The 27,203-nt window shown below is 46.5% G+C and overlaps 1 protein-coding gene and 1 long non-coding RNA gene across 3 annotated transcripts in view; one reads left to right on the top strand and one right to left on the bottom strand.

The window, feature by feature from the left end:
- The window catches only part of PLCB3 (phospholipase C beta 3), a 68,826-nt gene that overhangs the window by 10,290 nt on the left and 31,333 nt on the right, over positions 1-27,203 (top strand). For both annotated transcript variants that reach the window (XM_083418474.1, XM_083418473.1), the window contains exons 2-14: positions 4,487-4,564; positions 11,070-11,138; positions 12,664-12,807; positions 15,992-16,071; positions 16,744-16,797; positions 18,352-18,427; positions 18,711-18,811; positions 20,044-20,210; positions 21,916-22,062; positions 22,540-22,697; positions 24,009-24,091; positions 24,214-24,298; positions 25,231-25,414. In XM_083418474.1, coding sequence (XP_083274600.1) covers positions 4,487-4,564; positions 11,070-11,138; positions 12,664-12,807; positions 15,992-16,071; positions 16,744-16,797; positions 18,352-18,427; positions 18,711-18,811; positions 20,044-20,210; positions 21,916-22,062; positions 22,540-22,697; positions 24,009-24,091; positions 24,214-24,298; positions 25,231-25,414 — 1,426 coding nt within the window. The remainder of the gene's footprint in view (positions 1-4,486; positions 4,565-11,069; positions 11,139-12,663; positions 12,808-15,991; positions 16,072-16,743; positions 16,798-18,351; positions 18,428-18,710; positions 18,812-20,043; positions 20,211-21,915; positions 22,063-22,539; positions 22,698-24,008; positions 24,092-24,213; positions 24,299-25,230; positions 25,415-27,203) is intronic.
- The window catches only part of LOC310667062, a 150,066-nt gene continuing 136,996 nt past the window's right edge, over positions 14,134-27,203 (bottom strand). The window contains exon 3 of the long non-coding RNA XR_014506161.1: positions 14,134-14,146. This is a non-coding gene — a long non-coding RNA (uncharacterized lncRNA). The remainder of the gene's footprint in view (positions 14,147-27,203) is intronic.

Genomic DNA, 27,203 nt, shown 5'->3' with positions numbered 1-27,203 from the left:
GAGGAAAGTGTTTAAATCCCCCTTTAAAGCCTTCTGGAGTTGTTGGCCATCATTACCTCAGGTGGGAGCAAATTCCATAATTTTAACTTTGCGCTGTGTGAAGAAATGCTTCCTTCGAGTGTTACACGAGAGGGAGAAAATTCTTTCCTTGTCTGCTTTCTCTACACTGTGCATTACTGTATACACCTCAATCATGTCTCCTTGCCTTTTTTTCTAAACTGAAAAGCCCCAAATATTGTAACTGTTCCTTCGCAGGGGAGTTGCTACACCCCCTGATCGTTTTCTTATTTCCCAGGATTCTCTGGGACAACCAAAGAAATAAAGTTGTATAAAGACCAGTTTCAGTTTAGGTTGCCCTTTCCTGAACCCGTGCTATCCTTTTTCAGGCGAGATGACTGGAATGGAACCCCCAAATGCGGCTGTGCCATAGATTTGTATGATGGCATTATGAAACTGGCAATTTATATTTTCAGCTCCTTTCCTAATGATTCCTAGCATGGAATGTGTCTTTTTCACAGCTGCTGCACACTGGGCTCTACCGTGAGAGGCAGGGCCTCCAACGCCTAGGGACTGAGCCCTTTTGGGGGCCTCAGTATTTTGGGGGAGAAGGCTGGACCCCCCATGTTCAAAGGAGGCAGAGGAGGCCAAGTGTGGAGCCGAGCACGACCCAGATTCTGTGGCCGGCTCCTTCTCCTCCTCCTGCCACAGAGGGGAAGGAGTGGGGAAGCAGACCGCAGCCAGCGGCGGCGGCAGCAGCAGCAGGAGATGGAGCTGCTGGCCATTGAACCCAGGCTGCCACTGAGTTTGGCTCTGCCACTGGCTCCTCCCGACATCTCGACGCCATGTACGTGACATCTGCGCCCCCCTTCTCCCTCGCAAGTTGGTGTCTCAGGTGAGAGGGCTTTGGCCTCTCTTACAAAAACTGCTAAGGCCTCAACAGTTCCCAAGATTCCCTGGGGCATGAAATCTTACGCTTGTATAAAACCGCTCTACAGGTAGATACTTCATGATTCCAACTCGAATTGTTTTGGAATGGAGTTAGCCATAGCAGGGAGAGTTGGTGGGGTCGTATTGATAGGGTTTGTGCCTTACTCCCCCCTGACTAATAATAATAATAATAATAATAATAATAATAATAATAATAATAATAATAATAATTTATTATTTGTACCCCGCCCATCTGGCTGGGTTTCCCCAGCCACTCTGGGCGGGTTCCAACAAAGATGAAAAATACACTAAAATGTCACATATTAAAAACTTCCCTGAACAGGGCTGCCTTCAGATGTCTTCTGAATGTCAGGTAGTTGTTTATCGCTTTGACATCTGATGGGAGGGCGTTCCACAGGGCGGGCGCCACTACCGAGAAGGCCCTCTGCCTGGTTCCCTGTAACTTGGCTTCTCGCAGTGAGGGAACCGCCAGAAGGCCCTCGGCGCTGGACCTCAGTGTCCGGGCAGATCCTGTGCCTGTAACAGTTGCAACAATGGGCAGGTGTTCAGCATCTGCACCCCTGTGCCAGGAAAAGCTACACATGTTGAATTTCTGCCCCTTTCTGACAGTAAGAGCCGTTTGACGGTGGAAGGGATTCCCTCAGAAAGTGATGGACCATCCTTCATTGGAGGTTTCCGAACAGAGCTTGGATGGCCATCTGTCAGGGATTCCTCAGCTGTGATTCCTGCATTGCTGGGGGGTTGGACTAGATGACCCTTGGGGTCCCTTCCAGCTCTTTAATTATATGACTCTATATAAGGCTTTCATTGGGACAGCCTCTGCTCTGTGGAATAGCATTCCTCTTGAGGCACTTTCTGCACTTTCCGGAAACAATTGAAGTAATTTTTGTTGCGGCTGGCTTTCCCAGCTGAATAAATGGATCTTAGACACGGCAATTTTATATGGTTTTAGTTTTTATTTAAAAACACCAAAACCCGCATCTGCTGTTTGCATGCTTTTTTAAAAAATTGTACATCACTTTGCAATGATTGTTTAGAAGGCAATTAATGAATCAATGATCATTTAAAAACGACTAAATTGAGAAAGCTGGAGAGAAAAGTTTTCAACCAACATTGAAAACTGTACAGTGTTGGGGCTTGCCTGACTTCTAAGGGAAGAGAATTCCAGAGAACTGGGAGTGCAAGGCAAAAAGCACATGCTCGAGTCACAACATGCTTTGTTGCAGGGGTGTGTGGCGCCATCAGCAGATCTTAAGAACATTAGGAACTCCTCTGAAGGTGGTTCAGAAACTTCAGCTGGTGCAGAATTCAGCGGCCAGGTTGCTCACCGGAGTAAGACGGTTTGAGCATATTACATCAATCCTGGTCTGATTGCACTGGATACCAATTAGTTTCCGGGCCCAATTAATGCTCATTTTGACCTATAAAGCCTTAAACGGCTCAGGACCGCAATACCTCAAAGACCACCACCTCTTTCCATATGAACCTACCCGGATCTTGAGATAATCTTTGGAGGCCCTTTTTCGTGTGCCGCCTCCTCGAGAGGTCCGGAGGGTGGCAACACAAGAACGCGCCTTCTCTGCAGTGCCCCCCCCCCATCTGTGGAATGCTCTCCCCAGGGAAGTTTGCCTGGTGCCTTCATTATACACCCTTAGGCACCAGGCAAAAACATTCCTTTTTAACCAGGCGTTTGGTTGATCTGATTAACATCCTATGCCCTTTTAAAATGTGGCTTTTTTGTGTGTGGGAGGGAGCTATTGGGTTGTTCTAATTTTTATTTTGTATGTTGTGGTTTTGTATTTTGATTTTATTCTGTGAACCGCCCTGAGACCCCCAGGTATAGGGCGGTATTTAAATTCAAAGAAGAGGAGGAGGAGGAGGAGGAGGAACCCGGCTGCTGGATCAGACCAAAGGCTTCTGTAGTGCAGAATCCTCTTCCCTCGCAGTGGCCAGCCAGATGTCCCTATGGGACGCCCTAAAGTGCAGCATACTCGCCTCATGTGGTTCTCAGCAGCTGGTATTCAGGGGCCTAGTGCCTCCGACAATGAGCATCTTTACCTGACTGGGGTGGGGTGTAGTGGGTGAGGCAGTTTGGTTCAGATCCATATCGGTACCAGTAGTCAAATTCTGAATCCAGCTCAGAAGCAAATTGGCAGCCACTGCAACACTTTCAGCAGAGGCATTATCTGTGGGTTGCCCCAAAAGCAACTGCCCTCGCTGTACAGGCAACTACCAGTTTATGTGGCGGGTATGTTCCAAGGCATTGCGCATCTACATGAAATCGCCTATATTTGAAACGCCATTGGAAAAGCCTGCAGACACCTTCTAAACCTCTGGAAACTGTTGAAACGCCCTTTCAAAAACAGCAGCACTCCCTCCAAACCTACTTGCTCAAACTCCCAACTCTCCACAGGCCTCAACGGTCGGTGCAAAGGCTTGTGGGATATCTAAGTGCTGGTTTTGTGCCTTTTTCATCCCTATTGTGCCTTTTTCGTCCCATTTTTGCCGTTTTAAATGTCACTTCTGTGTTTGGCGCAATGCGTGTGTGCGCAGTCAGCATCCATTGGATGCATGTAAAATAGTCGTTGCCTGTACAATTTTTTGGCACCTGCTAAAAGCCTTTTTTGTTCAAGAAAGCCTCCCCAGACATGTAGACATCTGTTTCACTACATCATCATAATTATTTAATAATACGTATTTTTAAACCATTTGATTTACGTTTTTCAAAAAGTGGTTTAAGGTGAGCTTGTTTTTAATACTTGGTTTTTATCAGTGATTTTCATGGTCTATTCATATTGTATGCAAGCTGCTTAGAGGTTTTGGTGATTAAGCAATATATAGATTCTGTTCAATAAAATTAAATGAATTGTGTGTTGGCGCTTTGACACCGGCTGCAGCTTCCGGACTGAATTCAAGGGCAGCCCCAGGTAAAGCGCATTACAGCAATCAGTGTATGGACCACTGTTGTTGAGCTTCCATCCCTTACAAACCTAGTTGATCATTATGCCTTGCAAATGCCATCTCATTAGGAGGTCCATTCCACAGAATGTAGGAATTGGGCCTTTAGGGTTTTGGTACCTACCCTTTGGAATTCCCTCCTGCTAAATATTGGGCAGGTGGTTTTGCTGGTGCCTCCTGAAGACCTTCCTCATTCAACAAGCCTTTTATGTAAAGATCTTTCCCTGTTTGCGTCTGTTTCTGAATTGTTTTAAAGACGATTTTCAAGATGTTAAAGTTGGAGGGTTTTTTTTTTAATTGTATGCCATCCTGGGGCCAGGTGGATTATATAAATTTCACAAGCAATAGGTTGCTGTTGTTTAAAAGTACTGCCTGATGGCTCCTGGCACACAGCTGGCAAATCTCCGAAGCTGGCAGTTGTGTACTGGATCTGTTCCTTGAGTGGGAGACCCCTGTGAGTTGCACAAAACAGAGGAGATCAACATATAATAAACAGTTTTGGGAAGGTTGTCATCCAAGGCTTGGTGGAAGAGTATTGACTGTTCTCTCTCTCTCTCTCCCTCCCCCCCCCCATTCCTAGGAACCAACAAGCCGGGCTCTGGTGACCTTACGGGTTGACCCTAAAGGATTTTTCCTCTACTGGACTGGCCCAAATATGGTAGATATATGCACTCTGCTTTTAGAAGTCTTTCTGTTTGTCTCTTCTCTCTCTCTCTCTCTCTCTCTCCCCCGCCCCCCAGCCTCTTCAAACTGCATTTTTATTTATATGCATTTCGTTTTTTAAAAGTAAAGCTTCTTATCACTTGTGATGGGTGACCAAGCCCGGAAACTCTTGGGCGCTTACGAGCACGTCCTTTATCTTTTGAGGTCGGCGACATTGCGAGGATGTGTGCATGTCTGTGTCTATCTGTGTGCACTCTGTACCTCCGAAGCACAGCCCTGCCCCCAAATCTTGAGAACTGCAGTCTATCACTTGCAGCAGCAGCAGCAGCAGCATTCCCGGCACTCGCTAAAAAATACAGTTCCCAGGATACTTTGGGGGAAGCCAGGCACGTATAGTAAAAACTATGGTTTTCCCAGTAGTCATGTATGGAAGTGAAAGCTGGACCATAAAGAAGGCTGATCGCCGAAGAATTGATGCTTTTGAATTATGGTGCTGGAGGAGACTCTTGAGAGTCCCATGGACTGCAAGAAGATCAAACCTCTCCATTCTTAAGGAAATCAGCCCTGAGTGCTCACTGGAAGGACAGATCCTGAAGCTGAGGCTCCAATACTTTGGCCACCTCATGAGAAGAGAAGACTCCCTGGAAAAGACCCTGATGTTGGGAAAGATGGAGGGCACAAGGAAAGGGGACGACAGAGGACGAGATGGTTGGACACTGTTATTGAAGCTACCAATATGAGTCTGACTAAACTGCGGGAGGCAGTGGAAGACAGGAGTTCCTTGTGTGCTCTGGTCCATGGGGTCACGAAGAGGCGGACACGACTAAACGACTAAACAACAACAAAGTGCTTTCGATGGGCTTGCATGTGGTCGCCTGCCTGTGACATGGATGCTGCTGGGTGGCTGGAGAGTGGAGTTCTCCAAGCGCCCCTTGCTGGAAGGTGTTGAAAGTACAGGGCACCCGGCTTGTCCAGGGCCCTGCCTTTGGGGTTGCGTGCAGTTCACTGGCCCCAGGGGAAGGAGTGATTTGTGCAGAGGCCCAGGCTGTTCATTCCACTCTCTTGTCAATGCCTTTTGAGTTGTTAAGCTGGTTTGGCAAGAATTCTGGGGTGGGAGCCAAAGAGAGGGAGAGAGGCGGAAAGGGAGGGAGCGGGTTTTTAAAAAATAAAAAAACTGATTGAAACAGCGGCTGCTGCTCTCCTTCCTGTCCCAATTGCTTCCTTTGCTTTTCCGGCTTCGTAATGAATCCTCCGGAGACCTGCACCCCAAAACTTGGCCGTTGTACCTCAATACTTGTAACAGATAGTAAAAGCCCAGAGTTCATCGTGCATTGACATCAGTAGGGCACGTTGTGACTTGAGTGTGGCTTTTTCTGAAGTGGCCCTAACATTTTTCTCAAAAAGACTCCCAAACTTTCCCTGCAGTTTAATGGTGGAGTATACAATCGCCTCCCTGTAATCGGTGTTCGAAACTCCCATTGTTCTAGGCACATTTTGCGACACGGAATTTCATCAGCGCGAGCAGTTTCTGAGCTCTGGGGACGCAGTACTGCGTCTAAGATTTCAGATTAAAACTGCAGAGTGGAAGGAAAAGAGGACCTTTTTCTGCCTCCCCACTTCAAGCTACTCTCTGAAGACTGGAGAAGAGACCCTCTTAAAGAGTATTAGGGGGCAAGCAGGGGAAGGACTAAACCATGTGAAAAATGAACATAACATTTTAGCAGCAAGCTTGTCTGTTCTTGTTATAAAAAAGCACGTCTAGACATTCCATTGTTGCGCCCATAACCTACGTTTAAGGTCCCATTTAGCTCCTAGCATTCATATCTCAATTTCTAACGCTGCCTGTAACCCTCCTAACAACCTAACATCCCTGCCCAGTAGTGCAGGAAGTGGCTGACCCATAGCTGTCAACCTTTCCCTTTTTTCACGGGAAATTCCTTATTCCAGCGCCGTTTCCCGCTGCTTCCTGCTGCTATCCCGGTTTGTTAGATATCCCGTAGACTGTCCCTGGGACAGGTGAGGCTGCTGATCCCTTATTTTCAAATCTGAAAGTTGACAGCTATGGGCTGACCTGTGCTCCATCCAATGATCTTCGTGGCCAGATGTGAACCTGGGTCTCTGTGCTCTCAAGGTTCCATACATGCCATACACTTCAAGCACGTTTAAAGGGCTGGGTGTCTGCCACAGAAACTGCCCACAGAGTTATACCGTATTTTGCGCTCTATAAGACGCACCAGACCACAAGACGCACCTAGTTTTTGGAGGAGGAAAACAAGAATAAAAATATTCTGAATCTCAGAAGCCAGAACAGCAAGAGGGATTGCTGCGCAGTGAAAGCAGCAATCCCTCTTGCTGTTCTGGCTTCTGGGATAGCTGCGCAGCCTGCATTCGCTCCATAAGACGCACACACATTTCCCCTTACTTTTTAGGAGGGAAAAAGTGAGTCTTATAGAGCAAAAAATACGGTAATTCCCAGAGCGGGTTACACAACCAACCCTTCTTTCCTTGAACTCTGCGAACTGTAGCGCTGTGAGGGGAGTTATAGAGTTTTAGCAACTCTCGGCACCCATAACAAATTCCCCAGGATTCTTTGGGGGGGGGGCCAGGAGCCATGGCTATCAAAGAGGTATAATAGTGGGGATGTGGCAGATGGCTCTGGGAAGGCCACAAGCAGGACACTCCCAGCACTTGTGACTCCCAGCAACTGGCGTCCCAAGGCCTGCTATCTGCCTCCCACACTGGAAGCAGTATTTATAGCTATAGCCATCTCCATGAATTTGTCTAGTGCTGTTTTGAAACCATCTAAGTTGGTAGCCATAGAATTCTTGATTTAAAAGATAAGCCCCTCTATGGATGCATTTCCCTCTCTGCCGTGCTACAAGAGAAGCAATGGCAATGTCTTTCAAGTTTTTATGGCTCACATGGGATGCCTGAGCCCCAGGAGAAATAATGTCTCCCCCCCCCCACCTCCTGCACCCCCAGGTCCTTCCTCTTTGGATGAGCTCTCTTGATCTTGTCTTCCTACCCACCCCAACGCCTAGCAGCAATTTCCTTTTGGTTGGAGGGAAGCCCTGTTTCCTGCCACCCCCCCACCTCTCCTCCTCTTACTGCTACCACACAATTTCCCTGTGGTTAAAGCTCTTTTGCATCTGGCAGCCGCCCAGGACAAAACAGTTAGCTTAAGTAGCTATATATACAGCCGGAGCTGCTTGAATGGCAAAAAGGGAATTGAAAGGGGGAGAAAAAGAGAGAGGCCGTGCCTAGCAGAATGGCTTGGAGAAAGGCGAGGAAGGGAAATCAAAGCACTCTGTTGTCTGTTGGGGGCGTGCAGGAAATGCCTGCTCGTCTGACACCCCCACCCCGCGCCTGTTAGGATTGCAGTATATGGGAGAAGGGCTGTAGAACCTGCTTTGCATGCAGAAGGTTCCAGGTTCATTGCCCTGCATCTCCAAGCGGGGCTGGGAGAGCGTCATAGAATGGCAGAATCACAGAACTGTAGAGCTGGAAGGGACCTTAAGGGCCATCTAGTCCAACCCCCCTGCAATGCAGGAATCACAGATAATGAATCCCTGGCAGATGCCCACCCACACTCTGTTTAATAACCCCCAATGAAGGAGAGTACCACTTCCCTGGCTGAAATCCTGGAGAGCTTCTGCAAAGTCAGTGTATTTTATTTTATTTTACTTTATTTTTATATATCACAACTTTTATATCACTTGATTGTAATAACGCCTCTGAGTTATGACTTAAAATTAAAGGCAATAACATAAAATAGAGAAAAGACAGTATATATAATACTATTCTCTATATATTGTTTAAGCAAAAGAGTTTAAAATGCATTTCAGTATCCTGCATGTTTGAATAGGCTTGCCTAAACAAAAACGTTTTAAGCAAGTGTTGAAAGGACAATAGCGAAAACACCTGCCTGGTGTCAATAGGCAGGGAGTTCCACAGTGTAGGTGCTGCTGCCACACGCAAAAGATTGATTTCTTACAACTGCAGAATGAGTATTACATGGCACCTGTAGCAGTGCCAATTTCACAGAAGGAAGCAGTCGGATGGGTATAATATATGGAGTAAGACGATCCTGCAAGTAAATTGGTTGCAATGTTAAGGACTTTGTGCTAACAGCAACACCTTGAACTTGGCCCAGTAGTAAATGGGCAACCTGTACAGATCTCTGAGCAGAGGTGTCGTATGATGACAAAGTCTCACTCTTGGCAGCAACCTTGCTGCAGCCTTCTTTACTTAACTGCAGCTTCCAGATCCAACATGAGCAAAGTCCCACGCAGAGTGCATTGCAGCAATCCAGACATGAAGTCACAACACAAATGAGGCCGACTTCACCCTGGGCTTCTGCAATGCTCTCTTCTTCTCCCCTCCTACGCAGCTTCCATTTTTGGTTAACCGTGGTTTGTCAGTTTACCCAAACCAACAAACTGTGGTTAGCGTCACCTAGGATTAAGTACAAATCACGCTGCCTTCACCATGAAGTGCTTTGCTTACTACTCATAGGTAATGTTAACCACAATTTCTAGTTTAGGCAACACAGCGAGCTATGCTTAACTAAAAGCCAAAGTTTCCATGCTCTTTTTTTGACCATGTGGTAGGAGGACCTCCGATAGGGGAAGCCACCTGAGTTCAGGAGGAGGCTTTTAGAGACAATATTGCCTCTAATGCTCATGACAGGAGGAGCTAGCAGTAAATCACACCATACACATTCGAGTTAACTCTTTATTGGCAAGAACAGGACTTGCACAGACTTAAAAGAGTTTAGGGACCTCCGATAGGGGAAGCCACCTGAGTTCAGGAGGAGGCTTTTAGAGACAATATTGCCTCTAATGCTCATGACAGGAGGAGCTAGCAGTAAATCACACCATACACATTCGAGTTAACTCTTTATTGGCAAGAACAGGACTTGCACAGACTTAAAAGAGTTTAGGGATTTACCAGGAATGTAAACAACATGTTTACAATATCATCATATGAATGAAATATTTAAAAAGGATATGAAGCGGGGCTTTGGGGAACTACTACCACAATTAGAGAGAGACCTGTTAAATGGTAATGTTAAAGTGTTGTCTAAAATGTACAAGATGTTATTGGAATGGGAGACAAAAGATGAACAAGTGAAATCGTCAGTGATACAGTGGGCAATTGATATTGGTCATAACATAGAAATGGAAGCATGGGAACGATTATGGAATACAGATTTAATGTACAGCATGTTATGGTTTGAGAGAAAATTATATGAAAATGCTATATAGATGGTACCTATCACCTAGTAGATTGGCAAAAATGTATAAATCAAAGTGGAATCTGCGTTGGAAATTTAAAGTGAAAGAATGCAGCTTTTTCACATGTGGTGGTCTTGTAATAAGGTTAAAGCTTAGTGGGAAATGATATATAATGAATTGAAGAAGATGTTTAAGATAACATTTGTAAGAAAACTCCAGAAGCTTTTCTCTTGGGAATTATGGGATTAGAACTACCCAAACAGTATAGGAATTTATTTATGTATGTGACTAAAGCTGCAAGAATGTTATTTGCCCTGTTGCCTGAAGGATGAAGAGGTCCCGACGAAAGAAGAATTGATACAGAAACTAATGGAATATGCAGAAACGGCGAAACTTACTGGAAGAATAAGAAATCAGGACAACAAACTTTTTAGAAAGGAATGGTTTATTGAGTATTAAGCTAAGAAATTGGGTTGAATGACTCGTGTGCATCTGCTCTCTTACATCTACAAGTCAAAAGGCTAGTGACTTTTTTTTAAAAAGAGAGCTCATAATTGAGGAAAGGTACCCAGAACTAGCCATGATGGCTGTGTTCTCTCTCCACTGTCAGAGGAAATATGCCTCTGGGTATCAGTTGCTGGGAATCCCAAGTTGGGGAGAGAGCTGTTTCACTCAGGTCTTACTTGTGTGCTTCCCATGAGCATCTTGAGGGCCCCTGAGAGAGAGATTGGCCTCCGGCTCGATCCAGCCAGACTCTTCTTATGTTCTTAAAGTTTTAAAGACTTCACAAAAAGCCACAAACTAACAGTGGTAATTAATGGAAATCTAGTACAATAAAATTAAAATTTGTTTCCTTCTGGTTCCATTACAGAGAGAGCAGGAAAGTAGGTTTTTGCATTATGACTCCTGCACACAAAGCGGCAAATTGTTCTAATGGGTAGCTGCAAGCGAAATATAATGGATACAAATGTGTGTTGTTGTTGTTTTGGCGTCTTGTCCCCCCTCCCCCGGCCACATTCTCCTTAAACTAATTATGCAAAAGTAAGCGTCTGTTGTATGAAATATGGCAACTGGCAAAAAAGGAGCTAAAATTAATACATTACTTGCCGCGGAGGGAAGAGACCTCATTATCTAACCTAATTAACACATTTCGCAGTTCTCGTTAGCGGAGAAGGCTGTTGGAAATATGTAGTCTCTGCTAATAAAGAGCACTAAGTGACAAGAACTCTCTCTTTGTCTTTCTCTATCTCTTTCCCCTCTCAGGAAGTTGACGTTTTGGACATCAGCTGTATCCGTGACACTCGGACCGGGCGCTATGCCAAGCTACCAAAGGTAACGGTGATTCCCTTCCCCCGGGGACGGGGAAGCCTGTGGCCCTGCAGAGGTAGTTGGACTCCAAATCCCATCAGCCCCAGCCAGCATGGTCAGTGGTGAAGGATGATGGGAGTTGCAGTTCAAGCAACATTGAAGAGCTGCAGGTTTCCGCCATACACAGAGCTGTCTTGATCCAAGCCAGTTGGTCAGTCTACCTAGGCCGCATTCCTAACATATGCTTAAAGCAGTGTTATGCCACTTTAAACAGCCATGGCTTTTTCCAAAAAAATCTGGAAGCTGCTGACTGATCCCTTTTCCACTCCCAGTACTTAAAATTACCAGAGTTCTTTAACAATCAAAATGTCTTCACAGGGAATTGTAGCTCTGTGAAGGGAACTGTGGTCTCCTCACAACTCTCAGCACCCTTAACAAACAAACAGCTCCCAGAATTCTTTGAGGGGAAGCCGTGACAATCTAAAGTAGTATGATACTGATTTAAATGTATGGTGTGAATGTGGCCCTGGGCTACTGTATTGCCAGTTTTCCTGCCAGTAACTCTCTGGGATCTCTAATAGGTAGAATAATAAAATCATACAGTTGTAGAGTTGGAAAAGACCCGAAGTGCCATCTACTCCTCCAACCCTCTGCTGTGCAGGAATCCTGCCCACAGCCATCCCCGGATGGGCTCAAACCACCAACCTTCTGGTTAATGGCAAGACACACACTAACCCCATTGTGCCGCAGGATACTTTCTGAAATTCTTTTTTACTGGGACCATCTAGGCACAAATCACAGTGACCACTGTGTCCCCACTGAGTGAAACCTTAAAAACTCCTCTGTGAAATAGGGATCGAGGAGCAATTTGGTTCAGTTTGCATTGAACGGCAAACTTCACCCAATTCACACTTTCTGAAGCAATGTGAAAACTGACAACACAGCCGTCCTTTAACCTTAGCACATCTCCAGATTTTGCAGCGCCACTCTCCAGCCAAGCAGTATGTACAAAAACTGCTTAAACTGGGGTAAATTGTGCATTGAAGTACAAATATTAGTGAAAGTAACATACAAAATTGCACAATACTAGCGGGAGCTGCTTTGTAAAAAAATATGCGTATTAGGCAGAACTCTATACAGAAATGTGTCTTATTAGGAGGAACATGCACTAAAATGCTGAATTACTTTCAAGAGGGCTTTTGGAAAAGTAAGTGATGTGTGGAACTGCATTTAAGATGGGAAAAATGAGAAACCAAGATAAAGCGAAATGGAAAGATTTTCCTTGTCCCTCCCTCCTCTGAAGCTGCTATTTGCATTTCAAGGGAAGCTTGAAATGGGAGCTTTTCGTGAAATGCAAAGAACAGCTCCAGAGAGGTAGTTTTTGTTGGCACCCTGGCAGAGGGAAGAGAGTTAACTTCCCAGGTCCCAGGCTGCTATTTGCATAACACAAAAAGCACATGTTTAATGGCATTCGCTAGGCATCTAGGGTTGGGAATGCCATTGGGGCCAGTCAGGCTAACTTCTCTCCTTTGCACTCTGACTTCTGTAGGACCCGAAGATCCGGGAGATTCTTGGCTTTGGGGGGCCAGAGCAACGGCCCGAGGAGATGCTGGTGACGGTCGTGCATGGTCCAGACTTTGTCAACGTCAGCTTCCTCAACTTCATGGCAGTTGTTCCAGATGATACGGCCAAGGTAGGGCAGGAGTGTCACACTGAACTCTTCTTTTTCTTTTTTTAAGAAAGCAACAGTTCTTCAATACAAGGATGAACCTATGGCCCTGCCAGGTGATGATGTTGGGACTTCAGTGCCCATCAGTCCCAGCCAGCATGGTTGGTGGTTAGAGTACCTGAGAGGTGGAATCCCAACAGTGGCCCCTTCTGCACTATGCATAACACTGTAAGCAATCATGGTTTCTCCCAAAGAATCCTGGGAGCTGTAGTTCGGAGACCCTCCCCCATTCCCCTCACAGAACTACAGTTCCCAGGGTGGTTTAACAATCGGCCCCTCTTCCCAGGGAACTCTAGGAATTGTGAGGGGAATAGGAGCCTTCAAACACCTCTCAGCTGTTTTAAACTACAGTTCCCAGGATTCTTTGGGGGGAAGCCATGATTGTTTAAAATGGCATGAGGCCGCTGTCAATGTACAATGCAAATGGAGCCAGTATCTGGAAGGTTTCGCCACACAGTAACCTTCCATTAAAGAATGAGGCCGGTTCTTCTGTTCGAGATGGATTATTCATCTTCATGTAAGTGCCTTAGCATCCCAGTTCCAGCATTGTGGCTGCCTCCGTTGTTGCTTACCACTATTTATTCAATTTATAACCTCCCCTTCCTCCCAAAGGAGCCCAGGGCAGCAAATGCATCATTAAAACAATATCATTAAAAGCAGTAAAAAAATTTTTATCTCAGCCAATGATTTCAGGGTTGCCAGGAAATGTATCTTTTGGCCTGAGTGAACAGGAATGTCTCTAAATGCCTCCCGAATGTTGATATGGAAGGAGACAGACTCTGCACACCAAGGTAGGCATTCCGCAAGCAGGGGGCCACCACCAAGAAGACCCTTTCATAGGGGTGTGCTATCTGGGCAGCTCCCAGTTGGTGGCAGTACCACCACCAAGGCCTCACCTGCGAGTCACAAGATCTGAGATGGCTGATACTGTGTGAGGCCGTCTTCTTGGTACTTGGATACCAAGCCATTTAGGGCTTGGTATGCTAGCCCTAACTGGGCCTGGACTGGCAACCAGTGCGTGGGACAAACTTGAACTGGGCCTGGACTGGCAACCAGTGCGTGGGACAAATAAGGTAAATCTATATGATAAATCTGCATGAATTAATCTGCAAAGACCATGTTGTGATAAATTACGCTGATCTTCCAGGTTCCAGAAACCGCCTTGTCATTTTTATTTTTTTTATTTTGTGGGGTACTGCAGATTAGCTGCCTGACACTTCATTTTCACACTCCTTGCAAACTGTGCACTTGGGAGTGTATGCACAGAGCAGCCCCAGGAGGAAGCTGTGGGACTGGACTCCATCTCCCATCAGCCCCACCCAGCCTGGCCAATGGTCAGGGATGATGGGAGCTGGTGTTCAGCAACATCCAGAGAGGAGCAGACTTTCCACCCCCAGAGAAGAACTAACCCAGAATCCAGTTGTTCGAACCTGCTAGATACTTTCACAGGTCACAAATGATCGCAGGCTGGAGAATACAAAACAACCTCCCTCCACTAGTGTCTTGTAATGAATGGCCATCCCCAGTTTTGAGGCTTTGACCTTGTTCCTCTAATGCGCTTACACTTCTATTGCTTAATCAATCTTGGTTTAGAATTGGCTTTAATTTACAGCTTTGTCACTGAGGCTGTAAGGATAGGTGTCCATATTCTTTCTGAGTTTTGGCTGCTGTTCCTGTTCCTTTGTCAATACCTGTATTCCCCCCGCACTAACCCAGTCCTGGCTTCTAAAACCAATTTATGGAGGAGCAGAGAGAATAAAAAACTGAAATATTCAATAATAACAATAATAGTGCACTTTTTGGGGGGTGTATATGTCAGTAGTAGCCACTTCCCTTAGAGATGGTTGAGGAATTTAAGTGTGTTTTGAAGCAAACTGACCTTGTAAACCGCTTGGAGGCTGCAGGTGCTGCTGATCTAAAACTCGCATCATCCCAGGCTATTGGCCACACTTGCTAGGACTGATGGGAATATCCACTTAAATAACAATACTGTGCACAATTTATAAGCCTCTCTCTTGGATCTTTCCTTGAATCATAGCCGGCTAAATCTCACTCCGAGCAAACCTGTTGAAATTGGTGGGCCTAAGTTGGGCTGTGTATACATTACTGGCTTAAAATGCAGCTAGGTTGTTTTCACCCCCCTGCTCAATTTGAACCTATTTTTTTAGGGGGGGGGGGAACTCATTAAAACGCAGTACTGTGTTTCCTAAGATACATATGGATTGAATGTAGCCCTTGAGGTGCACTTGATGCAGAGTACAGTGGTACCTCAGGTTACATACGCTTCAGGTTACATAGAAATAGTACCTCGGGTTAAGAACTTTGCTTCAGGATGAGAACAGAAATTGTGCTGCGGCGGCGTGGCAGCATTAGGAGGCCCCATAGCTAAAGTGGTGCTTCAGGTTAAGAACAGTTTCAGGTTAAGTACGGACCTCCGGAATGAATTAAGTACTTAATCTGAGGTACCTCTGTAATCTGAAGTGTGTACATGACTTTAGCCATGTCCATAATTCTCAATGGGTCTACTCTGAGTATCAGTTCAGACTCTGTGTTCATCATCTGCGTCCCTTCCGAGAGAGGCATGGGAGATGAAAGACCGGGTCTTTTCAAGGGTGGCTCCCTGTTTGTGGAATGCTCTCTCCAGGGAGGCACACCTGGTGCCATCACTGGCTGTTTTTAGGCACCAGGCAAAAAGCATTCTTATTTACCCAGGCTTAATGGTTTCTAATTGGGAGGATAATTATGTTCGGGACCTTTCCTGTGCTCTTCTTTTAAGTGGGGCGGGTAGGACTTGTTCCTTTTAAATATATTGTTGGTTGAGTATTTTAGTTTTTGTTTACAGCTGCTTTTATCTTATTTTAATGTTGTCATTGTTTTCTTTTTATTGCGTAAGTTGCTTAGAGGCACGGGTGCAAAAATGCCGCTACTGTAATGAATATTCTGTAACTTCAAAAAGTTCCAAATGATACAGCTTTTTCCTTTTTAACCATGCCAAACTTGGACAGCGTGTGTTGTATGGCTGCCCTGCTTAATGATCCGAATTTGAGGGTATGGGCTGGATCGTTAGACCCGAGGGTGCCAATGGGACGGGGAAGGGCAGATGAGAGCGGCTGGCCTCACCCTGTTCTGCCTCTCCTCTCCTATCTAGCTGTGGACCGAGGAGCTGTTCAAACTATCCACAAACATCCTGGCTCAGAACGCCTCGCGGAACACCTTCCTGCAAAAAGCGTGAGTCGATTTTCTACCGTTTTAAACAGGGTAGAGACTCCTGGGAGAGGGCCACAGCTCAGTGACAGAGCGTCTGCCTTGCATGCAGAAGGTTGTGGGTTCAGTCCCTAGTATCATCCCCTCCAGGTAGGCCTGTCTGAAACCCCAGAGAGCAACTGCCAGGCAATGTGGATAATACTGAGCTTAGATGGACCAGTGATTTGACTTGGTTTGAGGCAGCTTCCCATATCCCTCTGGATTTGTGTCCTCTGGGGCTGTTGGTCTTTGTGGTTTGTTTTGCTGGCTTCTTGTTGGTGGCTTAGACCAAAGTATAGGATGCTCCACCTATTTACCTATAAGATATGTGTTGTGAACCTTCAGCCCTCCAGATAGTGCTGAACTACTATATATCTCATCATCCTTGGCTGTTAACCATGCTTGCTGGGGTGGATGGGGGGTTGTATTTTGGTAACGTCTGGAGGGCCAACTATCTTCCGCGCCTGTTGTAAGGGCTGGTGGGGCTCCGTTGCTTGAAAGGGGACAGTCATAAGGAATTAAAATATCTTATCGCAGTTGTGGGAGGGACACAATGATCCTTTGCTCTCTCGACTGAGCTGGACAGCCCTTGCATAGGTTAGTAGGAGGGAAGGCAAATTTGTGCCATACAGCTGACTCTCAGTTATAACCTCACAGGTACACTCGGCTCAAGATCCAGGTCAATCAGGATGCAAGGATCCCTGTCAAGAAGTAAGGTTATATTTTCACCCACAAAACCTCTGTGCTTGCTTTATCCCCACCTCCCTCTTCTGTCCTGAGGCCCACGTTCTGTGTGGTGCCCTGATGAAGGTTCGGCTTCTGGGGTCTGTTGCTCAGAGAGAGGTGTCGCTCCATCTATAAAGAGAGATTATTTCTATTTATAGCCACCCTTCAGCGCCCAGTGGGTGTTGCAAACAGCGATGTCAGAGAATTCCAGTGGAGATGGGAGCAGAAGTTGCAGGTGTCCCCTTATGCGTCCCATGTCTGGAATGGAAATCAACTTGGCGATTATGATCCGTATTCGCCATTTCTGCTTTCAGTCTGTAAATGATACGTAACTGATTACGTTCTCGCCATCCCAGTCCCCCCCTGATTTGCATTGCATTTCCTTTGTGTTGCAATGAATAAGGTGGAATACTGTAATGACAGCAATAATTTAATTACGTAATTAATTATGTAGTTACATAATCACATAATTAATTATGTAAAGTGCGTAATTTTGCTATAGCAGTCGGCAAGACAAATAATGTAGCTTGAAGAGGAAGTGAACTGCAGCCGAACAGAAACGTCCAGCAAAGGCAGGATGGAACTGAAAATGGTGCCTTCTTACATCCCTAATTGCAAGGGCAGCTGCCCCTCCTGAAGATTTACCAGTTTGAAACAGTGCCCAGGGATGTGTGGTTGGGCAGGGTTTGCTTTTGGAGACCTGCTGAGGGGCTGGCACTCCAGATGGCTCCTTGAAGCAGCTGTCTGACTCTCTAGTGGGTGCCCCAGCAGGAAGGTCTGCTTCCTTGCGAATAGCAGCTGCTTTCGCTCTTTGCATGTGCAGTCTGCGAAATACACAGAGGGAAACTGGAGGCTGCACACCAGTAGGCCACAACCAGATAAGGAAATTCTCCACCCCATGCCCATCAGCTCCATTGAAGCTGAATTTCCTTCCCCTGCCCTTTGGCCCCTGGTGGCCTTTGACCTGTGCAGTGGTACCTCGGGCTACAGATGCTTCAGGTTACAGACTCCACTAACCCAGAAGTAGTACCTCGGGTTAAGAACTTTGCTTCAGGATGAGAACAGAAATCGCGCTGCGGTGGTAGTGGGAGGCCCCATTAGCTAAAGTGGTACCTCAGGTTAAGAACAGTTTCAGGTTAAGAACGGGCCTCCAGAACAAATTAAGTTCTTAACCTGAGGTACCACTGTATCTGTTTGAATACCACAATCAGGATGCCTTTTGCTTCTCTCTCTCTTTTAAAAAAAGCTTAGCTCCAGGATAGTCAACATGGTACACTCCACAAATGGTTGGACTCCAAGCCCCATCAGCTCCAGCCAGCATGTCCAGCGGCTGGGGATGATGGGACATGTAGCCCAACAACATCTGGAAGGCACTGCCTTGGCTACCCTTCCTTTTGTATCGCGTACGTTCTTCTCCCTTTTTTGGCCTATTTCTGTTTTGCTGGTTTCTGTTTTGCTGGTCTCCTTCCGACATGTCTGGCTTGTTGCTTCCACCTCTGCAAGTCTGATGAAGAGCTTCCCATTTCCCTCCTTTTGTAGCATCCTGAAAATGTTCTCAGCTGACAAAAAGCGGGTGGAGACGGCCCTGGAGTCCTGCGGTCTTAATTTTAACAGGGTATGTCTTTATTTTAAAAAATGTATTGATTTCTTGCCTGCTGCTCACCTTCTCCTCCCTTTCCCAGCATTCCTCATCCCTCCCTCCTGGATCTTGGTCTTGCTGCCATAAAACCAGTCTAACTCCCTGACTCTATTCTTATCTCTGATTTCTTCCTTCTCTTCCTCCTCCTCCTCCTCCTCCTCCTTCTCCCTGACCCTCACCTGGCCTGCACAGAACTGTAGTGTTTTCTCTGGGGTACACTGTCTTTCGTTTATTTATTTATTCCTCTCTGGCTCCCTAGAGCGAATCTATCAAACCTGAAGAGTTCACCCTGGAGATCTTTGAACGCTTCCTGAACAAGCTTTGCCTTCGCCCAGACATAGACAAGATCTTGCTGGAAATGTGAGTAAAAGGAGAGTCGGGGGGGAGGGGCAGATGGTGGTGTGGAAGGACAGGATATCTGAAGCGAGGAAACGGACTCGGTCTCTTGTTTTGAGGATTACTGTGGAAAAGAGTACAGCGTGTCTTTGTATTTCCTCTGTTTGATAACAGATTATGCAAATGTTAGCAAAAACAGTTACACAAAAACCAATATAATCCTGATTAAACAAGATGCCATTCTGAATAAGCAATGTTCATGTTAGTGTTCTGTAGGACCTCTCCAAGTGTCCTTTTCATTGTGCGTTGATAATAATTCGTGATAATGGGATCTGAGTGGTTATATGCAATCCTACTTTCTGTACTGTTTGTGCCTGTTTGTACTGTTTCAGGGCAGGCACACTGCTTCGTTTCCAATCCTTTCACTTCCTACTGAGATCCTGTAACTTTATACACTCTGCAGACATTCTGGGAGGAGGTTTCACCCTGCTTTCATTGCGCTATAATGCAAAAGTGTCGTTCCAGATGGGAAGCACCACAGGACGACTAATAAAAGGGAATGACGTGTGGACAGTCCAGTATAAATCCACCACAAACATACTGTTGTTGTGTCAATGACATGCTACAGAATACACTCACAAAAAAGCACCAGTCTGGGGGTGCCCTATATTGGGGCAAGGGGAGACATGAGCCCCTGCTCATGTAGGGCTACTACAATGCCCATCTTTCATGACTGTTGGTTGTGCTGGCTGTGACTGATGGGAGCTGTGGCCTTTGAGATGTTTTTGGACCACAAATCCCCATTTCTCCTCTAGACCACTTTCCTTCAACTTTGGGTTCCCAGACGATGGGCTGCAAATCCCATCGTCTCTGACCATTGGCTGAGGTAGCTATGGATGATGGGAGTTGTAGTCCAACAGCACCTGCGGACCCAAGGTTGAAGAACACTGCTCTAGGTAGTTCTGGGTTGGTAGTTCTTGGTGCCCTTTCAGTGTGGCCAGAATTCCCAACCTGATGTTGTCCGGTCCAAACGTTTTATCCCAGTAACAAGCAAACTTCCTGTTTTCTGCACGAACGGTTTGGCTTGCGTTTTTGAAGTCTCTCAGGTGGCTACATGAATTGGGTTGGGCAATAACGAATTGTTCTGTTCTGTTAATTCTAAGGGGTGGGGGTTCCTCCTTTATCAGTTGCAAATTTTGGAACCGGCCAAAGCGCCATTGTTTTTGCCTTCCCTCTGATTGTTCCTTTGCAAACAGCGGAGCCAAGGGGAAGCCTTACCTCAGTCTGGACCAGCTGATGGACTTTATCAACCAGAAGCAAAGAGACCCCCGTCTCAACGAGATCCTCTACCCGCCACTGACTCGGGAGCAGGTGCGCCAGCTAATCAACAAGTATGAGCCCAACCAACAGTTCCAGCAGCGTGGTGAGCCCCTCCCCCCCCGCCCTCTCCAGAATTTGCAGGTGGTGGTGGTGGTGATGATGGAGAAATACAGAGCGGGTGGAGGCAGTGGCAGATGTTTTTAAAATGTGCTGCGCAATTTTTTTGTTTTTTGGACTGGGTGGGAGGTATTGTTTTGTACTATATTGTAGGGTTGTTACTGTTTTGTGGTTTCATTTGTCTGTGGGTGTGTTTGTTTATGTAAATAGATATAAAGTGGGAGGGGTGCATGCATATTGTATGTATGGGTGGGTGGGTGTTTATGTCTATTATTGGGTGGGTGGGTGGGTGCATGTATTATAGAGTGTATATACCTACCTATGTACATGCAAAATATGGCTGTTGCATGCTATGGTTTGCAGCAGCCATGCCAAAGACCTCATATCTCAAGGTACCGCCCCTCTCCATATAAACTGACCTGGACCCTGAGGTCCTCCTCTGAGGCCCTTCCTTGTGTGCCTCCTCTACAAGAGGTCCGGAGGGAGGTAGCATGAGAAAAGGCCTTTTCTGTAGTGGCTCCCCATTTCTGGAATGCTCTCCCCAGGGAGGTTCAGCTGGAGCCCTCATTATATACCTTTAGGCACCAGACTAAACGTTCCTCTTCAACCAGGCCTTTGGCTGATTAATATTCTACAACCTTTTAAAGGGTTTGGTGGGGGGTTGTTGTTATTCTTTCGTTTAGTTTCCGTTTTAACTATTTATTTTGTGCTTTTATCCTGTATTTTTATCTCGTGAACCGCTCTGAGTTGAAGGGCGGTATATAAAGATAATAAATAATAATGGCAAGAAATAAATCCCAGTATAATGGCAGGCAAGCGAGCAAGCAAGCAGTGTGGGTGGCAGACAGCCCAGGCAAGCTGTTTAAGGGAAGGGAGAAGGTGCTTAATGTTTGGTGTTCTATTGTGTTTCTGTATATGTTGGAAGCCGCCCAGAGCGGCTGGGGCGACCCAGTCAGATGGGTGGGGTGCAAATAATAAAATTATTGTTATTAGAGCGGTTTGGCAAACTTCTCTGTGAAGAGCCTCCCCCCCTCCTTTAAAAGGGGCTGCGGCATAAATAGAAATACTTGCAAATACCAGATTGGCTTAGGATTTAAATATGTGAAGTTATAGAAGAATATGTTTAAATTTTAAATGAAAAGAAAGAAAGACGTTAATTCATTAAGTAAATTTTATGAGAAATTTGTTTTGGAAAACTGTTACAATGATATACATTGAAGTTCAGCCAGGGGGATTCGAGGAAGTCACTTAACAATGTTATTAAGAGTGGAATAATTACAGTTAGGATTTATGTTTGTTTGTTTATAAATTTTGGAAAATCAATAAAAAAAATTTAAAAAAAAATATGCATAGAAAGAAGACAAAAAGGGGGCTGCAGCAAACTGAGGGGAGTGGGGATGGACTTGGGAGTTAGGCAAAGGGGTGAATGAGGTGCAAAGAGGGGGCAGTTTGGTTAGGTGTGGGAAAAGGAGTGCTGGCAAAGGGCTTGGTGGGTAGGGGGGCTTGGTGAGAGGAGTGACCAGGGGGAGCAACCCCTAGTCGTGTGTGTGTGTGTGTGTGTGTGTGTGTAGATGTATTAAATAAAAGTGGGGCACAGATAAACACAGTCCTTCCCCCACTTATTTCAGCCTGCCTCTTCTCTTGCCTACATCTATAAACCTGCTTTTCTTTCCCCGTCTGTCCTTCCGCAGACCAGATGTCAATGGAAGGGTTTGGCCGCTACCTGGGGGGAGAAGAGAACACCATTGTGCCCCCCGAAAAGCTGGATTTAAGTGATGACATGACCCAGCCGTTAAGCAGCTACTTTATTAACTCTTCACATAATACCTACCTCACAGGTACGTGCATCGAACAGAGACACTTGCCCTGAATGTGGGCGCCTGCCGCCTGCGCTACCCCCAAAGTCTTCTGGGAGCTGTAGTTTGTTAAGGGAGCCAAGAGTTGTCAGGAGACCCTCTGTTCTCCCCCCAGGACTACAGTTCTCAGAGTCGTCTCACAGTCAGTCCCAGGAAACTCTGGGAGGTGTAGGAGAATAGGGGTTGAGAAAGATGATTGCCCATTTTTTGTGGCAGAGCAATGCTTCCTCATTATATCCTGAGTTGAAATTGTTTTGTGAGAGGCCGGCTGTGCAGAAAATGCATCCCTGTTGGAGATCAAGTGTCTTCCTCTGTGCTCAGAGTTACCGGCCTTCTTTATTTCAGGTTTTATTTTGCCTCTTCTAAGGATTTGAGGTCTGGTATCGTTGCTTGGTTGTCTCTCCTCTCCCCAGGCATCTAACATTTCCCCATCATCTTCTCCCTCTCCCTTCAAAAAAGCTGGGCAGCTGACAGGCAACTCCTCAGTGGAGATGTACCGCCAGGTGTTGCTGAGTGGCTGCCGTTGCATTGAGCTGGACTGCTGGAAGGGACGCCCCCAAGACGAGGAGCCCTTCATCACACACGGATTCACCATGACGACCGAAATCCCTTTCAAGGTAACTGGCACCCAGCCCGGTTGGCTGTTTGCAAGAGTCCCCAAGGCCAGCACAGGGGTGCCCACCCTCCTACCTGTGTTTGCCATTTCCAGTTTTTCAGCATGTGATCAGTGGCGGTCTACTTGGCCTGTTGCACCCCTTCCAAGTTAGCAGGGGTCCCATTGAGGGTGGGACGCTGAGAGACTCCTGAAATGAGTACTGTTTCTTGGTGATGATATCATTCCTTGTCCACAACTAATTTGGAAGGGAGTGTTTTCTCCTCACGCTTTAAACTGGGAGGAGGAAACATCCCAAATCTGTAGCTGGAGGGTCCTTTTTAAACAAGTCTGGGGAAACCGTTGGCCCTCCAGATGTTGCTGAACCACAACTCCCTTCAGGCACGGCCACCGATCATGCATGCTGGGCCTGATGGGAGTTGTAGTTCAGCAACATCTGGAGGGCCAACCGTTCCCCACACCTGTCCCTGAGGTAAGCTTGGAATATTACCTTAAAAGGCTTATTTGCAACCAATGAGACCGAGGTTGGCATAGCCAGGTGGAGATCTGGACTGCCCTTGATCATGGAAGCTCCAGTTATCCAACAAGGGTGAGAACTCAGAGGTCCAGTCCCTGATTGATATCATTTTAGTCATGGAAACAGAAACTGTGGCTCTCCCAGTTGCTGCTGTGGGACTCCAGCTCCCATCAGCTGCAGCCAGCATGACCCAATGGCGAGGAATGATGGGAGTTGTAGTCCATCAATGTGTTTAGAGGCTGCGAGGCTCCCCATCCATGTGTTCAGCTTTTTGTTCCAGGCCTGGGTATGGGACCAGAATCCTCCTGAAACATGTCAGCACATTGATGCGGAAATTTCTCTTTAAGTTTATTGTCCATTGTAGCAACCTCCCTCCACCCACCCCAAACTCTACCACTGTAAGCAAATGAGTACTCTTGACCTCTTAAGGCAGTGGTGGGCAACTTCAGGCCTGGGGGCTGAATACGCCCCCCCCCAGGCCCTCAGTACTCTCCACATACCACACCCCCTCTCCTCAGGCCACATCTTTCACTGGCCTTGCTTCGCACCTCACTTTTTCTGCACTTTCTTGAACTCGAATGTGCCTCTTCTTGTCAGAATGGAGGCTAGAGGGGTTTGTGTGTGTGTAGACACCAGCCTACACAAAATTTGCAAAGGTTGCTGTGCTCACTTTTGCCTCAGGCCCCTCCCACCACTGGTATGTGGCCCCCAGAAGGTTGCCCAGAAGGGAATGTGGCCCTCAGGCTGGAAAACATCCCCCTTTCCCTTAACCCCTTTCCCTGCCTCATTCTGTTACAGGAAGTCATAGAGGCCATTGCTGAAAGTGCCTTCAAGACTTCACCTTTCCCTGTTATCCTCTCATTTGAGAACCACGTTGACTCGTGAGTAGTTGGCTTGTCTGAGACTGTCATCCTCGCCCCTCTCCTTCTTACAGCGCTGTATGATCAGAGAGGCCTGCACGACTGATAACCTTTCCTCTGTGTTTCTTGTTTTCCTTCCCCAGGGCAAAGCAGCAGGCGAAGATGGCAGAGTATTGCCGCAGCATATTTGGGGATGCTCTCCTTATTGACCCTTTGGATAAATATCCGGTGTGTTCTGGGAGCGAGATCAACCAGGGGAATGACATGTGGGCGGGTTGGTTGGGAGCGGCTGTGGTCCTTACTTAGGTTGTGTACAGATGACCACTCCAGTTGACTCGCACTGCTGGTTTCTGAAACCGAGTACGCCTGATGTTAGCCACAACCCACAGGTACCCTGTAGCTTCTGTTTGATGTCCTTTGTCTCAAACCAGCCTCCATCCAATTTGAAAACAGAAGTTGTGGTGAAGCTGAGGTGTGTACAGCTCAGGCAGCTATTGCACATGCTCAGTTGACAGCTTCAGTGAATTAGAGTTCGGCCTGGAGAAACAAATCAAGTAATGGGCATCTGGTGAAAACATCCTCTTGGTTTATCTAGCTCAGAGTAGTCCCAAGGGCTGTATGCAGCACTCAGAGATGCTGGGCTTTGGGAAGGAGGTGTGAGGCTCTGACAGGGTCCTAGAGTCCTCCTTCCCAAAGCCTAATTAGTGCTTTCCCAGCAGGTGGGAGAGCGTCAGGCCCTAGCCAGAGCCTCGCACCTTCTTCCCAAAGCCCAGCACCTTCTTTACCTGACTTTGGGAAGGCAGTGTGAGGGCTGGGGTCTCACCCCCCGCTTGACAAGGCATTGTGCGGCCAGTTGGTTCCCTGTTGAAGTACTCTTGCAGCCCACATGGTAAGAAAAGTTGGGCCGCCCTGATCTAGTTCACAGTTGTCCACACTCACAAGCAGCACCGCTCCAGGATTTCAGACCAAGGTCTTATTTGGAGCTGCCAGGTAGTGAACCTGTGGGCTTTTGCATGCAAAACAGCTCTGCCACCGAGCTACACCTCCTTCCCTTCTGTGAATAGATTTATCTTTTGAGGGCATCAGCACCCGTCTTGTCTTCTAGTCTGTGAAGATCTCCTGCTCTTGCTAACATCTTAACATCTCTCCCCCCCCCGCAGCTTCAGCCTGGCGTAGCTTTGCCAAGTCCCCAGGAGTTGTTGGGCCGGATCCTGGTGAAAAATAAGAAGCGCCGTGTGCACGGCAAGGGATCTGAAGGCAGCATTCGGAAAAGGCTCCTGGAGCAGACACCCAGCTCCTACAGCGATTCATCTGGAGTGGGTGAGCCAGGCTCTCCTGCGCTAGGTATGCGTTTTAATGATTTGCAGAGCCATTTTTTCCCCTGGACATAGGTGTGTGCATTTATTTATTTCCAATATTTATAGACCATTTTTTAACCGTAGACGGTCACCAGGCAGTTTTTCACCACAGTCAATAAAAGAACCCATCGGTCCAAAATGATACGGCATCTAGAACAAAACTCACGGGCTAAAAGACATCAGATCTAAGCACGTTCTCACTTGTAGTTGCATGCATGGAAGTTGCTTCACAAAGGGGATGCTGCATGCATTTTACTCGATGGGAGTAGAATTTGGTGATTAGCTGCGGAGGAGAAAGCGACAGAGTGCAATAGAGAGGCTAGAGGAGATAAAACATGGAAATCTTTCTCCATTACTTCATTGTTTATATTTTAACACACAAAATGGTAAATTGCTGCCTCTGATTTTGCAAAAGACCCTTGTGGTCAGATGCAATTCTTAAGCATTTCGGGTCACTGGTTTGATAACAAAATAACTTATACATGCTTTATTTTACAATGCACATTCTGTCTCAGTTGTGGGAATTTATTATATTGGATGTCATATCTGTACCAAGTATAGAATTTTTTTATTATTATAAAGGATTGCGATGTGTGTGTGGGGGGGGGGAAAGCTTAAGGTCCCATAAATAGGCATAATAATAATAATAATAATAATAATAATAATAATAATAATATAATTTTATTTGTATCCTGCCCTCCCCAGCCAAAGCCGGGCTCAGAGTGGCTAACATCATATAAATAAGACGATATGCAAAGTACAAGCGATCAATCAATTAAGATACATCCCACAATTTATTCAAACAATTAAAATTAAAACTGGACAAGTGGCAGTCTTCAGGTTAAAATTGGAAGCGGTTAATACTCGCCAAGACCAACTGTTTCCACTGATATTATAAGAACCTATGAGCGGGCTGGGAAACCTTCTTCATGCTTGATCTTATACAACTTATTTAAGTGCCTGCTAGAATAGAAAGGTCTTTGTTGAGCACCTGAAGTTCAACAGGGAGAGAGGCCTGTCTGATCTCAGAATTGGGCGCACAATATGGATTGCATGGCTCCAGGAGGAAGCAAGCCATGCTTCTGAGCCATTGGGGGGGGGGGCACGAACAAAGACCACCCCCTGCAAAACTCTGTGATTGGGCAGGGATGTGAAGAATTGGGATCTCCCTTAAGGTATCCCTGCCCCAAGTTGCTAAGGGCCTTGTAAATTCATACCAGAACCTTGAATTTGGCACAGTGCCCAACGTTTAAGCACCGCGGTGATGTACTGGTTGTAGTCTGTCCCCACTTTTTCAGATGAGCATCTGTTTTCATCTGTAGCTGGCAAAAGATGAGTCCAGGCTTCCCTGAGCAGCTAACTCATTCTTTAACTAGAATCTATAATGTGTAAGCCGAAGCGACTGTTTTATCTTTCTTATTATTGTTACTCCTCTGCTTTTGGCTAGCCAGGGGAAGACAAAAGAGTTCTGCAACGTTATTGCCCCACTGAGCACGGAGATGGCGGGTGGGGCTCAGAATAGCTCAGTAGTGGAGTGTATGTTCTTCATGTGCCAGGTTCAATCACTGGTATCCCATCTGTTCTCCTGAAAGAGCATCTCCATCAGACTCTTCCCTCAGCTGGCATCTGGCAGCAGTCGGTCTGTCAGGCTAAAGGGAAGGGGGAGGAAGGGGCTGCAGGGCCTCTCCGTCCATTCTGATGTGAAATACCAGAGGTTTTTGGCTCCCCTCCCCGAAATCTTTCTATTCCAGCTGGTCACTGCGAGAATTCAGCAA

The sequence above is a fragment of the Podarcis tiliguerta genome, assembly GCF_965153285.1.
Source record: "Podarcis tiliguerta genome assembly, chromosome: 16".
Classification (NCBI taxonomy): domain Eukaryota; kingdom Metazoa; phylum Chordata; class Lepidosauria; order Squamata; family Lacertidae; genus Podarcis; species Podarcis tiliguerta.
The sequence above is the reverse complement of the archived record's forward strand: the minus strand, read 5'-3'. Positions and strand labels throughout refer to the sequence as shown.